At 32.1% G+C, this 17,290-nt stretch overlaps 1 protein-coding gene across 4 annotated transcripts in view; it reads right to left on the reverse strand.

The window, feature by feature from the left end:
- The window catches only part of LOC105342932 (WD repeat-containing protein 44), an 18,307-nt gene continuing 1,017 nt past the window's right edge, over positions 1-17,290 (reverse strand). The window contains exons 3-23 of one of the 4 annotated variants that reach the window (XM_034472896.2): positions 16,361-16,425; positions 15,370-15,445; positions 14,030-14,599; positions 12,362-12,505; positions 11,241-11,753; positions 10,080-10,216; positions 9,439-9,477; positions 8,266-8,352; positions 7,882-7,955; positions 6,863-6,924; positions 6,589-6,663; positions 5,867-5,905; positions 4,905-5,040; positions 4,720-4,799; positions 4,417-4,521; positions 2,747-2,869; positions 2,185-2,367; positions 1,386-1,487; positions 1,137-1,252; positions 822-949; positions 1-589 (exon numbers count right to left, since the gene is read on the reverse strand). In XM_034472896.2, the coding sequence (XP_034328787.2) occupies positions 408-589; positions 822-949; positions 1,137-1,252; positions 1,386-1,487; positions 2,185-2,367; positions 2,747-2,869; positions 4,417-4,521; positions 4,720-4,799; positions 4,905-5,040; positions 5,867-5,905; positions 6,589-6,663; positions 6,863-6,924; positions 7,882-7,955; positions 8,266-8,352; positions 9,439-9,477; positions 10,080-10,216; positions 11,241-11,753; positions 12,362-12,505; positions 14,030-14,599; positions 15,370-15,445; positions 16,361-16,425 (3,036 nt within the window). In that variant the 3' untranslated portion in view covers positions 1-407. The remainder of the gene's footprint in view (positions 590-821; positions 950-1,136; positions 1,253-1,385; positions 1,488-2,184; positions 2,368-2,746; positions 2,870-4,416; positions 4,522-4,719; positions 4,800-4,904; positions 5,041-5,866; positions 5,906-6,588; positions 6,664-6,862; positions 6,925-7,881; positions 7,956-8,265; positions 8,353-9,438; positions 9,478-10,079; positions 10,217-11,240; positions 11,754-12,361; positions 12,506-14,029; positions 14,600-15,369; positions 15,446-16,360; positions 16,426-17,290) is intronic. The other 3 variants (XM_034472898.2, XM_034472897.2, XM_034472899.2) reach the window with 3 other exon arrangements.

A 17,290-nucleotide genomic window follows, 5' to 3' on the forward strand; every position in this document is an offset into this window, starting at 1 on the left:
AATAAAAGTAGCACCCCATCTATAAACGAAAATAAAACATGAAACGTTTATAAGCAAACATAATAATACAGGTTTCAGGGACTGTGTAAATATATCGACAACTGAAGTATCTACTAGTTAACTATTCATACACACAATATCAACAAGGTGATAATTATTTCATAAACAAAGGTACAGTTGTCATCCTCTTTCTAGAACAGTTTTATGGAATAATGTTTGAAATAAAAGATGATTAAATCTCCATCTTGTCTTATCTATATTCATTATACTTTTCTCATGGGCAGCTGCTTTAACACAGAAATCGTCTGTTTATAAGTAGACACCGTCACAGGAGACTGCTATGGCCTGATTGAGCATTTTTAACGTGAGAACGGATGAACTCTATGAAGGGCTGTAGAGAACAATCTTCACGTTGGCTTTGGTCCAAGATTAAGTACCACCTTAATAGCACCTGTGAAATCCGCAGTCACCATTACTTGGCGGGGGGTCTCTTCTATCTCTTTGCTGGAATCCGATTCTTGTCTTTTGGAGCGAATAAAGAGCGACGGGTTGGGGGCAAATACAGCGGCCGTAACTGTAGCATTGTGAACTGAAATAGACAAGCAAATCCCTTATAGAAAGCTCAAACAACTAATTTAAAATAATATAGTAATATTGTTTATTTATCACAACAATAATACTAAAACTAAGCATTCATTGATTCAGTAGATTACGATAAAAATGAGCAATATATTATCAGATGTTGAAAGTTATATTGCATTTTAAGACTCCTTATTAATGGTGATTTTTAACACGTATTTGTAGGTAGAATAGTTCCCTACCCTTAATGGCCTCCCAGTAGTCATTGCGATCCCTTCTCGCCGAGGAGAATTTATAGAACTCGTGCTGAGTTTTCCAGATATATACAAAATGGTCTTCTGAGCCACAGATCAGATACTTTGACTTTGGGCTTCACAAGAAAAGAAGGATAATAAAATGCATGGCGAAAAACAAAAGAGTAAAAAAATAGAAAATCTTCTCAATCTACACAGAAAAACATGCATGATTTTCATATAAAAACACAACCAAAAATGATTTTGGGTCAATTTAAAAAATCACCATAAAATCTAAAAATTGATTTGATTTTTTCTCCTTACCTAAAACTGGCTTTGATCTGGCTGCTGTTATTAGTGCAACCTTTGTATTTACAGGTCAAGGTCAAATCTCTAAGGTCATACAATCGTATTCTAGAGTCGTTAGATGTCACCAAAATCTGTAATGGAAAAGGTTCAAAACAATAATTCTATCATCACTCAATTTTTTTCTGGCCTATAGAATTAACAACACATCTCTCTCTCTCTCTCTCTCTCTCTCTCTCTCTCTCTCTCTCTCTCTCTCTCTCTTACCTTATCTTCCCCAGGTAGTGGTTCCACACCAGTGATTTTGCTGCCTTTGGCATTTTTTCCTCTTGTTGATCGAACATGAATTTGTGTGTAATACTTTAATTGCTTAAAATAGATAATCATATACATGTAATAGACTTCTTGTACAAAAAAGAATATGGTTATATCTATAAAATTATGTAACAGTTGCTGCAATCATCACAAACAAACTAGCTGCAAAGCTTTACATGTAGCTCTACGGGAAATTTTGGTTGACCGTTCCCGTAAAGCTACATTTCTGCAGCCGGTAATATACAAGAAAAGTTTCAAGGAGGTAAAACTACTGCCATTTATACTGTAGAAAAATTGCTACATTTATATCACTTTGCTGATGTGTGACAAGCTGCAGCTCTCAGTATTTGTTGGAAATCTAACTTTCAAGTTTATAAATAAAATTTCAAGATTTATACACTATCTTGGCGTGAAAATGTATTGAAAATCTTCCAGTTAATCAATTGTCTTGATGTCACTGAATTTCCCCCCGGAACATTTATGTGGAATCATTAAAATACTGGGGGCCAATTTTTTTGGATTGCTTAAATTTTACAGGGGTTGTAATTTTGTGTATACCTACAAAGAAAAATATGACTTTTTAACCCTTATTTATTAGTTCGTGGGGGATGTTAATTTGTGGATGAGAGGTACCCACAAATTCCATGAAACTTGAGCCACCACGAAATTTAATGAATCACAACAGTATTTGTAAGACATTTACTTGATTTTTACATAAAATGTCATGCTTTATTGTTCATAGGAGATTTACCTCTGTTGTATAGAAGATACATTTCCCATCGTACGTTCCTGCTACAGCAAACTTGCCGTTGTGACAGAAATTAGCCGTGGTTATGAGACTGGAAACCTCGTTCCACATGGTGACTTTCTTTTCCGGGATGTTCCAAAGTCGGAGTTTACCGTCCAACGAACCACTCAAAAAGTACCGATCATCCTGAAAATGGACCAAAAAAAATAAGAAATGCTGCATATTACCGAGCAAAATTTGAGTTTTATATTATCAGTAAAAATATGCATATCTTGTTTAAAATGTGTTGGATACACTTTTCCAGAAAAAGCTTTGAGGAAAGGAAATTTTAGAAGGAAAAAAATCTTCAAATGGACATATCCCATCTACTATAAATTCCTTAATTTACGTGAGTACTTAATTCTGCATTTCAACCCTTTTGCATCAATTTGCGAGAATATAAATTGTAAATGCCAAATTTTGATCTATTTTGTTTACATCTGTCAAACAATAAAAGCAAGATTTAATTAAAATCCTTACTAATTTCTAATGTTTAATTTGGAATCTGCAATATATTTATAGTTACCTTTGGATGAAATACTATGGCAGTCACAAAATCAATGTGTTGAAATATACAAAGACACTCTCTCCTGGATATGTGCCATAGCCGCACGGTTTTATCCATTGATGAGGACAGTATGAAATAATTCTACAAAGGTTACAAATTTATATCTAATTATAATTGAACTTTAAAATTATTAATTACATGTAATGTATGATATTGTATAAGGAATGATTTTTGCTCTGTGTTTTTTAAACACTTTAACATTCTAAAAAGATGTCTCACCATTGTACAATATTTGCTATGACAGATTTTGTGTTTACAGGGAAATAACTCCATTTTTAAAATACACATTTTACATACATATACCCATCCATTGAAAATGAAGTTAAATACATTTGCAATGACCCTCATACAATTCTGATGGATATTAAATAATCAATAGATACTGACAATATAAAATTCAAAGGCCGGAACGGCCACAAAGGCGTCAAGCTGGCAATTTCTGTACAAAAAGTGGTATATCAGAAATATCAGAATAAAAAATTAAATGAATAATGTTTTGTGTAATTTGAATTTGTGTAAAAAAAATACTTCTTTGCAATGTTAAACATCACCATTTGATTGTGTACTCATTATGTTTCTTTATAAAAAGAGGTAGTGATGTATTTGTAACTTAATAACTTATTATGGTTACAAAAATCGAAGAAATTTCAAAGTGCAAAACAAATTATAATTTTCTTTCTGCAATAAAAAGTTTTTGAACAATTTTCACAAGTTTATAGCTATGGCTACTGTAAATCGCCTTTTTCTTAAAATATAAAATCTCATCAATCCTCTATGAAAACTTCATTTGAATATGACAATACAACTTATTAACAGTATTACCCTAAATATGATAAAATATACTTTTATTTATTTCATTTTATGTTTGAAACAAGGTAACCAATGGTGTGGTTATTTACAAATAAAAAAACACCACACCTGCCATTTCTGTAATGCTCAACTAAACCAGCTGCAATATAATGTTTACTTATTGGAACAAAATCACAAGATAAGTGTATTGCTTACATTTATTTTGGAGACTGTGCTCGATAAAAATTAAAATTTACATATGAAATTTTTTTTTATCATATTTGGTAAATTTTTACACCTTATTATATTCATCCGCCATTTCTTTATAAGCAAAGTTATACTTTTGCAATAAGTTTTCAATAATCAAGAAGGCACAGTTGGGTTTTTGTGTACAATTTAGTTGAATAAATGGAAAAAAAAACCTTTTAATACTTTATAGAACTAATTTCTTATGCACATTTAGATGGTGGTGCAGAAGAAAAATCTGGACGATTGCTACTGGACGATCCCTAGAAAACTCTCAACATAAGCTTCACGCCTTAAAAACCTATCAAATCTAAAACACACCTCATTGAACATTAACTCTGCTATCTAATGTGATATATATATATATATATATATATATATATATATATATATATATATATATATATATATATATATATATATATATAATTGAACATATGAATGGCAGATAAATTATGAACAAATAAGTTTCAGTGTTCACAATTCAAATTTTTTATCCTTTCTCATTTCAGAATTACAAATTAAGCAAACTTAATATCAAAATAAGATTTTCTCAACATTGAACACATGTGAAGTAAAAAACATGAATTTACTTTTGACCATGACACGTCTAAAACATCTGAGGCGTGGCCCTTATAAACACACAGAGGGCGCGACATAAAGGGGGCGTCTTTGTCTTCATCAGACATCGTCTGGGCCTGTAAACATAAAATTAACATACTCGATCTAGAGACAGAAAATATCTACAAATCATTGCAATAGCATTACAACATCATTAGACTAGCCTGCAAAATAAAATATTTAATCTATACAGAGAAAAATTTAATATGTTTACCTTACAATTTTGTTACTTAAGCATAATTTGTTATTGTGATTAACCTGTATCACATCATTACCTGAGTGAGAAAATCTCCGACTGAGTTTTCGGACACAATGGAGTTGAGGCTCTCAAGAGAAGGGGCAGGGGAGACGCGCACTAAAACCAGTAACATATTATAGATAACTCAATTTTGATATTAAATATATTACAGCAAAGTTAACTTTCTCTCTTAGCGACAATCAATGAATGACATAGACCTACCATCAGCATACTTTGTCCTCATGTCGTCAAAATGAGGATAAGCCGCCTTGAGGACCCAGATCCTCAGCATGTTGTCTTGTCCTCCAGTTGCCAGTAGCTTACCGCATGGAGAAAACTTCATTGTCCATACAGCACCCTAAACAGACAAAAGGTCAAAGTTCAAGGTCATGTCACAAATAACTTTCTTATTAAAACTTAAAAGTAACTTTTTTAAATTTTATAAAATCACTTTGAGATGTGTCAGTATCTTATTTTCTGGTACACTGATAAAAAAGAAAAAAAATGCAATATTTATAACAGAAAAACTTAATTTTAAAGAATGAAATCTACCATAGCATTTTTGCAATAGTATATTTTTTTAAATTACTGGCATTGAGTCTATGGAAACAAAACGGAGAATCTCTGCATTAAATATGTAACGTTTTTAGCTACACTAATGTTTTCTTTGTTTGCAAGCATTAAGTGTAGTGCAAATAGCAATTAATTCGGAATGTTTTATTCTGTAATGTACAGTTGAGAATTTACAAATAAAGCCAATCTTGCTGATGCTTTTTTGTCATGGATAGGTCAAGTTGAAGGTTTCCATGCATTGCCAAGTTACAGTGACATCATTATCATAGTATGTTGAAATAGTATAGATTTCGTAAATATTGCATTCATGCATTCTGTAAGTCAAGAGTCAGGTGAAGAAATTATTGTAAATAAAATCATGCATAAGTACTCGTATTTGTATACTCCTAATTCTGAAGTTAACAATAAAATTATTGGAATATCAATGAAGGACAAATGTGTAATGTATAATATGATTCATAAAATTACCATTGCCCATCACGAAATTAAAAGCTAATTTTAATTTGTGTAAATATGTCTTTCGGAAGAGGAAAACTGAGTCAAGGTATAAGATAAGAAGTTAAGAGGCAAATTGTTTTATATAGAGAGGAATATTAAGTGAAAAATCCTACTGCTTCTGCCATGGTGCGATCAGAGTCGCATTCCACCTCCTAGCAGAATAAAAAATTCAGGAGTCAACAAAATTATACTGAATATTATTTTAAATCTTCTTTAGGCAAAATAAACAAGAAGTTCCCATACTATGTGCAGAGTACATTAAATCACAATCTTTAGGTTTCTGTCTACAGTTATGTCTTGGTTATCAATATGAATCAATTTGCAGTAAGTCCCTGTTTACAGACATTTTGGTTTACAAATTTTTGTCATATTCTTTTCATTTACAATATATCTTGGTTTAAATAAAATGTAAGTTACATGGGGTCTTTGTTTACAGCATGTCCTCTTTAGGGCATGTCTTTGTTTACAGCATGGTTTTACAGCATTTTTTTTTAGTTTACAGTTTTCTTTACAACATGTCTTTGATTGCAGCATTTCTTTATCTACAGCATGTCTTTATTTACAGCAGTTTTTTTTTAAACAGTGATTTCTTGTTTTATACATTACACTTTTCTTTTACAGGATTTCTTTTTTTGCAGTTGTTCATTGTTAACACTGGGTTTTGTTTAAACTGAAATTAGTCTGTGTTTACAGGTGCCTTTAATATACAGTATTGTGAATCAGTGTGCTTTACTGACAATATGAACAAGTCTGTTTACAGGCGCTCTAATTTTACAGTATTTAGAATCAGTGTGCTCTTATTTCACAGTATTGTGAATCAGTTTGCTTTACTGACCGTATGAACACCACTCATATCCTGTAACATCTTGAGCTGGTTGAACTCCTTGGTGCCTTTATGATGTGCCTTCAACTAAAAAAAGCAACACATCAGCTTACATGCAGTTTGCATTGAAACTAATAGAGAGACAATCAATAGAGATATCACAAAACTGCTTTACAAGGCAAGGAAAGAAAGCCAATTTTGATCAAAATCAAAAACGTTAAAAGATACCTTGTGACTTTTTTTTGGAACCAAAGTTATTTGAACAAAAACTCTCCATTTTACAAACCTTGAAGATTTTCCCATCGACATTTACCTCCTCTTCAATACCAGTCTCATCTCCATGTATTACTAAAATTATAATTTTTACACCACAATAGTTTCAACTAAGAAAAGCACTAAAATGACATACATGTATACATGCTATTATAAATATAAATGTATTACTGTTCATTTGGCTGTGTATTCTATTTAGCGTTTTTGGCAGAAAACGGCGTCAACTAAATCAAGTACATCACCAAATGTTAAAAAATGTAAGTAGATAAATAGTTACATTTAGAAATGCGCTAAATCAAATCTACGCTAACTTGTTCAAAAATCATATTCCGCCAAATATCGTACACGCTATATATAATATGTTTACAGTATTTACTGTAGCTTCCTTGTATTACCTGAGTACCTGACATTTTGCATTAAATCATGAAAACATACATTGCCAATCACAAGCAAATTTAATGTAATTTCATGTAGTTCACAACTGTTAGAAAAATTTGAATCAATATTTTAAAATCTGCAAGGGATACTCCTCATAACTCTAAGTGGAATCAATTCCTCATGGATATTTAGGAATCTACAATACTATTTAAGTAGTTACTTACGCTGGAGGTTAAGCACCCATTTTCTATGGTCAAACAATATGCTTAACTAGTGTAAATTTTTCCCACACGTAAATAACCAATATTACAGTATGTTCATGTAAATGTCATTTATGATAAATTACATGTATGTAATGTTATTACATTTATGATATATAACATGTATGTAACGTTATTACATTTATGATATATTACATGTATGTAATGTTATTACATTTATAATATATTACATGTATGTAACGTTATTACATTTATGATATATTACATGTATGTAATGTTATTACATTTATGATATATTACATGTATGTAACATTATTACATTTATGATATATTACATGTATGTAATGTTATTATATTTATGATATATTACATGTGTGTAATGTTATTACATTTATAATATATAATATGCATGTAATGTTATTACAATCCATACCTTGATCTGCTGCTGTTTTCAGTTTGTCAACATTTTTCTTCATTTTCTTCTCCAAAAATTTTTTAAGTTTTAGTCTAAATTAAGGAATAATAAATGATATTTATAGCCTGCTTCTTTACAATGTCTTGTACATTTTTCAAAAATTGGTGACGCCCATGTCTCAAAATGTTTACCTTTCGAGGTTAACAACTGGATGCAGTTTTTGCGAAAATTAAATATCTAATTTTTTTATTTAATTTTAAAAATGTTCACATTATTTTATAAGCATTGAATCAAAAGCAGTATTGTTTTCTGCCCAGTAAATCTATTATTTATAGTATCTATTTCAATGTAAGAGTTACTTGCCCTTTCTATAATAGTTATCATTAGAAAAGAGTTACTTGCCCTTTCCTTTTGACCCCTGTTTCCTCAGAGAGGGATTTGCTATCTTCCTCTCCGCGGGCTCCCTCCTCCAGCGATTCCTTACCCTCCCTACAAAATATAGGTCAGAGCCCATAAAAAATAAGTCCCAAAATTATCACAAAATAGGGGGAGAAATTCAACTACATACGGATTACAAACAAATTACATGCAAAACAGTACATGCACAAACTTATAAAGGATAAATCAAACTCTAAAACTGATAATGTTATTAAATACGGGTAAGATGAAAAAACAGTTCTTTTGAGGGATAAAATTAATTCAAAATGATGTTAATAGTTTTTAGTTGTTATTTCAACTTGGTGAAGTTATCTCTTTTTGAAAAATAATAATGTAACTATCAGATCTAGATGTATAGAAGAAAATTTCCTTTGAAGCCACAAACTGTTCCAAAATCAAATCTGATTCAGTCAATTACAATATACATGTATACATGTATATGTATATAGAAACATATTTCTATCTATGCAGTTTCTATTTTTTTTTTAACTATGAATCTCTTGCAGATATTGTAAAATGATTCTAATAGTAACTAACATGAAATATATGCATATCCTTCCTTACATAATGAGGCGAATGAATCAAATAATCTTATTTCAAAATGTATTAAAGTCAATCTAAGAATCTCTCCATCTTGTACACAAGTTTAAATGTTATTCCAAGAAGGGTGTTACTACATTTAATCACTTTCCACAGAGATTCTCTATCAAGTTTGAACTGCACACTAATTTCAAATTTTAAAGCATTCATTTTCAAAAACCTTACTATAAGTTATAACTTCTGCACAATTTCAAAGAAATAATAATTAATCACAGAGAGGGTAAACTGCTACTTCCATTAAAGGGCCAACGTACCTAAACTTTAAAAGGTTATGTTTTAGGGGGAATAGAAGTATGCATTTAAGATCAGAGCTTTACAGAACTATACATAAAGTAGTTTAAAATTTCAACTTGAATATTGAATATAGCATGTTTTTTCCTTTTATTTATGCTTAAAGTCATAAATCTTTACAATTTAACTTCTTTTTCTACCTTGCTTCTTCCTCATTTTTTCTATTTATTGGATGATTTTGAGTAAATGTGAAGGAAGACCGTGACCCAATATATAGACTGGTTCTCACTACATTAGCATACTTGCCTTGGTATCCAGAAAAGGCCATAGCCGGACTTGTGTAATCTGAGGGGGCAACCATGCGAGGTGTTTAGGATTTGTCAAAAGAGGTACATAAGCACAGACATTTATAGAGATGTACACTATTATATAGGGTTCTTTATAAATTAAAATTGTACAGTAATAATTATTCGGCTATAGATTATTAATTGGGCATATGACAAATTCTATCTAAAAATTCAACAAAATAAAAAACAAAACTAAAACTAAAAAATTGTTAATTATAATCTCAGCAAAACTGTTATAAAAGTTTACTTAAAAAGGAAATCTCCTACAAGCACTAATCTTCTGATAATGTTTAATTAAAATGCAAGACTATGTTAATAACTCTATAAATTGCATTCAGATTGTTTTATTCATATATCTATAGTAGTAACAGGTTGCTTCCTAAAACCTACCTGGTAATACAATTTTATAGAAAAATATTATTGAAATGGTCATCTGTCAATTTCTACATAAACTTTAATTTTGGCAGCTAATTTAAAGTATTAAACTTTTTTTAAAAATCATTTACCAAAATAGTCTGTAGATTGTGTTTCAAGTTATAGAGAGAGAGAGAGAGAGAGAGAGAGAGAGAGAGAGAGAGAGAGAGAGAGTCTATTTCTTACCCTTCCATTTCCTGGGTGATCTTCATGATGTGTAGAGTGAGGGGGTTGACACCTTTAGGGATTTTATCCTCAGCAATATTCAGAGGAACCTTCTCCCCAGTATCCAGATTCAGCACCAACACAGACTCAAGTATTTCCTAAAAAGAACAACACAGACTCGAGTATTTCCTAAAAAGAACAACACAGACTCAAGTATTTCCTATGGGGCAGTTCAACAACATAGACTCATTAAGCATTGAATCATTACTTTTTGAAAGAGATAGTCTCATAACTGCAGCAGTGTGTGCACACAAATTGAGTAAAATTTGTATGTACACACCGCTGCAGTTATGAGACTATATACCGTAATGATTTAATGCTTATATCTACATTTTTTCAACTTTTTGCGTTGTCTGCAAATGTGATTTATACATTAAAAATCCATGTTTATTCTACATTCTAAGGGTAAATTCATATAAATGGAAGAGCCACAAGTGTGACCTTTGATTTTCGCTTGTGACGTTGCAGTTTACAGCATTCAATGTTTGTGACATCATAATAAAACTCAACATTTTAACCTTTCAGTACCCTGTGTGTGTTACAGTGTTATAACTGCAGTAGCTTTCCACTAACTTAACAAGCAAAAAATATGTGGAATGTAAATACAGTCCTATGAAAAGTGAACATTTGTGTAAAAAAAATTATTTATTTGTTGTAATTTGGACTCCAACCATTTTCCTTATTCATCACAAACTGTTAGTCTCCATGACGCATTAATATTGATGAATATGCAAAATGAATGCCACAAGATTCAATCAAACTCACCATATATGACTCCAATCTAATGTCTGGATAATTACAGTTATCAGACTATTGCTAAAAGATTGTTTTGCAATGATCCAAACCCAAATAAGGACCGATGTTATATAGACCTGCTGAAGGATTTCCTAATGGGAAATGCTGTATCCATAAATTAAATTCCAAATGTTCAAACCAAAATTCTGTCTTCATTTCTCAAATTTTACAGTCTACTCATATATTTTTAAATTTCTCAGGTACGTGTGTAATTGAGTGCACAGTATATGAATGATGAAGAATAAGAGGAATATTAACCAAAACTAAAATACATATCTACCCCTTGAAAGAATGAAATACTGAAATTACAACTTGAGATGGGATTACCTCATCCGTTAACGTTCTTCCAGAGTTTGACCTTGGCCTTGAAGCAACTGGAACCTCCCCCTCCGGATCTTCCGTGTTTGGAGAGGAACAGCGGGATGAATCCTTGGAAGACTTCTTATCCCGGTCTCCAGACTTTCTTCTCTCCCTGTCCACAGACTTCCTGGAAACATTGGAACTTTTCCGAGGCAGACTAGAGGATTTCTTACTTTGATACTGTCCCTCGTCATTCTTATGGGTTTTACTTTCACTTCTCCCAACAGAACTAGTTTTACTTTCACTTTGTCCCAATGAACCAGATGCAGACTTGCTTTCATTTTTGGCCAGATAGCTCGGCTTGCCGTCAGCTCGTCCCAGAGAGGCGGTTTTCCTGCCCTGAGATGGTGCACTCATTGAGTTTCTGCCCCCTGCCCCAGGTTTTGAGCGTGACTCAGACCGTCCGAGTGAACTCGATCTTCCACTTGTGGCTGATCGTGGGCGAGTGTGGTCAGAATTCACAGCATGTAACTCTGCATCCTACAGAAATTATCTTACTGCAATTATCTATATTCATAATACTTTATGTCACATTCTGTGTTATCCGAATTTACGGCATATAACTTGATCTGCATTCTTTCTATAAAATTTCATATTAACTCTAAATAATATAGGCCTAATATTTATCTTTATTCATATTCATATAATAAGTTTTCATATTTTGACTGTTGTCAGAATTAGAGCATATAACTTTGTATCCTACAATATTATTTCTTTAAATTTGTTGATATTTATATACTTTGAGCAACATATTAAAACTTATTTTTGAGAAAATCAATTGATGAAACTCAAAAAACTACAATCTCAATGGTATGACAGTTGTGACCATTAAATATCACCTCTCAATACCATTGGAAGCCACAAAAAGTTTTGACTTCAAAAAGCATTCAAAAAGACCTGAATACAATTCAAAAGAGGATACCACTTAAGGGTTTTAAGTTTCATTAAGTGAAAATAAGTCCTAATTTACTATTTTTTTCTATTTTAAAATTACAATTTTACAATCAAAACTTCTGACATGCAAATTGCAGCTCATATTGCTTTAAATTAATCGCGACCATTGGAACTGTTTACACTGTAGAACTGACCTCCATCTTGATGTGTCGCCTGCCCCCCAAACAGTCCCTCAGGTCCAGAAACCTGTCCGCCTCGGGCCCACTGTCAGGAAAGGGGGAGGGGAGGGGCACGGAATCTCTGTTGTCCCACTCAGGGGTACTAGCTGCACTCGATAGCTAAAAGTAACAACAGTTGGTTTCGTATATTAAAAGCTTGCTATAATTCATTAATAAACATTTAATATCAAAGTCAATAGATTTGATAGACATAAGTGTACATTTTATATTTGTAATAACGCATTGCAGATATGATTTAATATATATTATGTTTGAAAAAATCCATTATTTAATATGTCATATCATAAGACATTCTTTTACATCATATGATTGACATACATTACAGGTGTGTGCTATCATATATTTTGCTTGCTGTCATCTGCAACATTTGTAAGTTTGAGTTAATGCACTTAATATACATGGAAATTTCTTATAATACACATCATAATATAATACATATACATAATATAACTGATATCCATGTACATTAAAGATGTTCTATTGTATATCATGCTTTGATATCATGTGCAATATTTGTAACTTTGATATAACTTTTGTTTGATATTTTTTTTTATATGATAAAAAATATGATTAATATCAGACACAATATAATCAGGTTTTGATATCTTGATCACAACTAGTAAATGTAACAACAGCATCAACAAGTTTAACATTGTTGATATTTACTGAAATGTAACAACAGCATCAACAAGTTTAACATTGTTGATATTTACTGAAATGTAACAACAGCATCAACAAGTTTAATATTGTTGATATTTACTGAAATGTAACAACAGCATCAACAAGTTTAACATTGTTGATATTTACTGAAATGTAACAACAGCATCAACAAGTTTAACATTGTTGATATTTACTGAAATGTAACAACAGCATCAACAAGTTTAATATTGTTGATATTTACTGAAATGTAACAACAGCATCAACAAGTTTAATATTGTTGATGTTTACTGAAATGTAACAACAGCATCAACAAGTTTAATATTGTTGATATTTACTGAAATGTAACAACAGCATCAACAAGTTTAACATTGTTGATATTTACTGAAATGTAACAACAGCATCAACAAGTTTAACATTGTTGATGTTTACTGAAATGTAACAACAGCATCAACAAGTTTAATATTGTTGATATTTACTGAAATGGAATTGTTTTGTCTGGTCAATAACACCATTGCAAGGTAATGATTAGATGTGTACAACAACTACCCTCATACAACTGAAAACTACAGTGGTTGTACTACAGGTTCCTGTCCAAATAATATCAGAGGATTTCCTTAACATTTGGTGTAGTTTTTTAGATGACACTGGGATAACATCACAATGACATCACAATGAATTTTATGCAACACAGTGAAAATGATGCAATAGTATGTGTGTGGTACAAATTAAAAAAAAATACAAAAGATTTCTTCTGAACAAATTGTAACTTTTTAAAATGTAATAGAAACTTCAAACGATGTTTGTGATGAGATATATTTTTATCTAGCAAGTTGTATGTTTTCAATTCTTTAGCCAAAACTCAACGATAAAAAAACCCACACAACCTATAGGATAAAAATCCCATCTCATTCCATGTATTAATTGCATATCATACAACATATAAAGGTCTGATTAAGATATTACCTCATTGAATGGCTGTTCTGTTTCTTTTTTCCGACGGCGAGGTGGAGCCCTAGGTTGTGAGGCTTGTGCCGGAGGAGGAAGTGAGAGTGAGTGGGAATTCTGGGAAGTGGACGCTAATTGTTCCATCACAGAGGGAGGAAGTGATGTCAATGTGTTTGGCGGAGTTCGCGTGCTGCGTACAATGTCGGGTTCATTGCAGTCACTACACACCTGATTGTCTTGTAACAACTTATCCACAAAGTCATCCGACTCGGATAAAATGTCATCCACATCCAGTGCTGGGATGTCTTTCTCCATTTTGACTTTGTTTGGGTGAGATGTGTCCATGTTTTCACTGAAGGTTAATCTCTTGCTGACTTCTGAAGGGTGGTAAGAATCCGGTTCATCCACTGCGGAGTCAGCAGCCTCGTTGGATGAATCCGAATGGTAGTTTCTGTCTGATCTATCAGATTCATTGTCATCCAAATCTGATTCAATTTCTGTGCTCAAATTCTCATCCGAGATTTTCTGACGCATATTCTCTAATTTTCTACGACGTTTTTCAGCCTCTTTCAATTTCTTTTCTTCTTCCTGTAAGACAACAACAAACGGCAAATGCATTGGTCCTTTACAATCAACAGTATATTCTAACATCTAGGTGAATCAGATAATTGTAAGAGTTTTTCCATGTCTGATATTTCTGCCATACAATATATATTAGTAACAGCCAATTCTGAAAAGAACCTGTAGTCTCTAATAACAAATCTCTACTCATATTAAAATATACCCAGAACATCCCTGTAGGGGACTTCTATCAATTCAAATCAGTTAAACCAAGTTAGATTTTTTACAAATGATTAAAGTTGAAAAAAGTCAGGCTTTTATAGAAATATGGTAGTGAACAATATCTAGTGCATGTAATATAATAATCTAAGAGAGAGCTCTGCTGAATTCACACTCAAAACCTGTTCAGGAGTTCTTTTTGGTCTATACTACAGAAATTATGAACATGTAACTATCAACTGTGGAACAAGTTAGGCAAATCATTTTGCTGTGTCATACAGAATTTCATCCCTTCATTTTGAGTTGTGCCATCATAAATGGTGTAATAACAGAATGAAGAAGACCAATGGAGGACCCTTAAATAATTTTTTAAAAAAATATTATCTTTCTCTGTTTCACTGGCTTCAAGGGATGTTGAGAAGAGAGGGTGCTCATGAAGGCTTGCCAAAACCTATGCTACTGTGATAGGGAATTTTGACAAGTGCAGTTCCAAATACCCAATTCAACTTTAGCAGCTACCTTGATGTTTTCGCCTTTCCCAACCATTGTTTCGACTTTCCACACCTTGACCTATTTACCTGTCTTTTTTCCAGCAGTCTCTTCTCCTCCAACTCCAACAATTGTCGTTGAAATTCTTCATCTTCTCGTCTTCTCCTGAAAAATTATTTTTTTTGCTAAACTACAAAAAAGATCTCCTCATGCTGAGTGTACATTTTTCATTTAATTCAAACTTTTGCGAGGTCAAATGAAATTATATTATTGGACTTTATTTGAATGTCAATTAAAAGAAAAATCTAAACATGCTTTCATAAAAAAAATTTTTAAAGCATTTTTGCCAAGCAAAAATTATCCCTAGATAAAACACTGTTTTACAAAACTTTAAATTTTGTTATCTAGAACCAGTGAAATGATTTCTGTTTACAGGCTAATGTACAAGTTTGGATTTGATCAGTTTATGGACAATTGGCCAGTAATATAAAATTAACAGTGCTTGTTTAAATGCTGCAAGTCATCAAAAATTTCACAAAAGTTTCCCCTTACAAATACAGTGTATGTACATCATGGACCCCCCCCCCCCCCCCCCCCCCCCCCCCCCCCCCCCCCCCATCGGGCTAACATCCATGCCAATGAGCGATATTAGAACCATATTAACAAAATCTTTGGGTAGTTGTGTCAAACAGCAATGTGTCAAACAGCAATGTGATGTAGGCCTGTCTATTTCATTGCTGGCCACTCAGCCATGGGTCTTTGAAATCAACAAGATTTTTCTGGCTTTTGAGTTAAGATTACGCAATCTGTGTGCATGTATATATTTCACTTGAAACCAGCGTTATTTTTAACTTGTTTTGACACAAGAAAAAGATATTTACATCATACCGAAAGTCCAAGGCCTTGTTAAAATGGTTCTTACATAAGTTGTAGAACTTGTTTATTAATTGTTCATGTTGTTGTAAAATAAATCAAGTTAGTGCATGTCTCTTTCCTAGCTTTATGGAAAAGAATTTCACAATATGCTTTTTAAATGATATGAAACAAATATTTCATTGTTAATATAAATCATGTTTTTACTTCTCTTCTTGTTTCCTTTTGAACTCTATCAGCTTCCGCTCTTGTTCCTCCAAACTGTTTCTTAGCTGGAAATTAAAGAGATTACAAATTAAAGTAGCCTAGGTAATACTGAAAAAGATAACAATTATATGTGTACTTTGATTTAACAATTATCATGTTCTGTCTCTTTGATATGTGGAATAAAATTGTGCTATAGATATAAGGATTACTGGGCATTCACTTCGTGTTTCTTCAATTTTGTAACCCAACTGAAACATGTGATGAATAATCATTGTTACCGTACAATGTATGTGACATATCACAGTATATTCATTTTTGTACTTAAAACATACACCTTCTCAAAATAATTTTTCATAATCTTTAACAGCAAAAAGTTCAAATGAAAGGACTTCAAACTAATAAACATGAAAAATGTATGAAATTGGTTCATCTTCAAGATCAAATTAATAATGTACACATGTAGATTTTTTTAGCCACTCTAGATTTCAATTTCAGATTGAGAATGATTCTCTTCAGAAGAATATCTAATTTGCTCGTTTGCAGTATGGAGATCTCCGGTAGATCTACTTCATTGTCTATTTTCCAAATTGCAGGTAGATACTGAAGATATCTTGGACCAGTTCTGGAGGTAGGAACGAATACACCCCTAGACTAATCCTTGTCTATCAATAGACCAAAATCAGACATAATGAATTTTTTGTACAGCTTCATCACAACACTCAAGATGTATGACCTGCTGCAAAACTATAATACTTTGAAACATTCAAATTATAAAAAAGAAAGACTGGGACTGAATGAGCTTGCATGTCTAACTTTTATGGCCCTATAGGTCTCTTGGTCAAACAAGAGGAACCCCATGCATACATTGCACTTAGACCTTTCACAAACTAGCTGTAATCCATAGGAACTGTCTTACCACTTATGTGTCCA

The sequence above is a fragment of the Magallana gigas genome, chromosome 8 (genome assembly GCF_963853765.1).
Source record: "Magallana gigas chromosome 8, xbMagGiga1.1, whole genome shotgun sequence".
In the NCBI taxonomy this organism is placed as follows: Eukaryota; Metazoa; Mollusca; class Bivalvia; order Ostreida; family Ostreidae; genus Magallana; species Magallana gigas.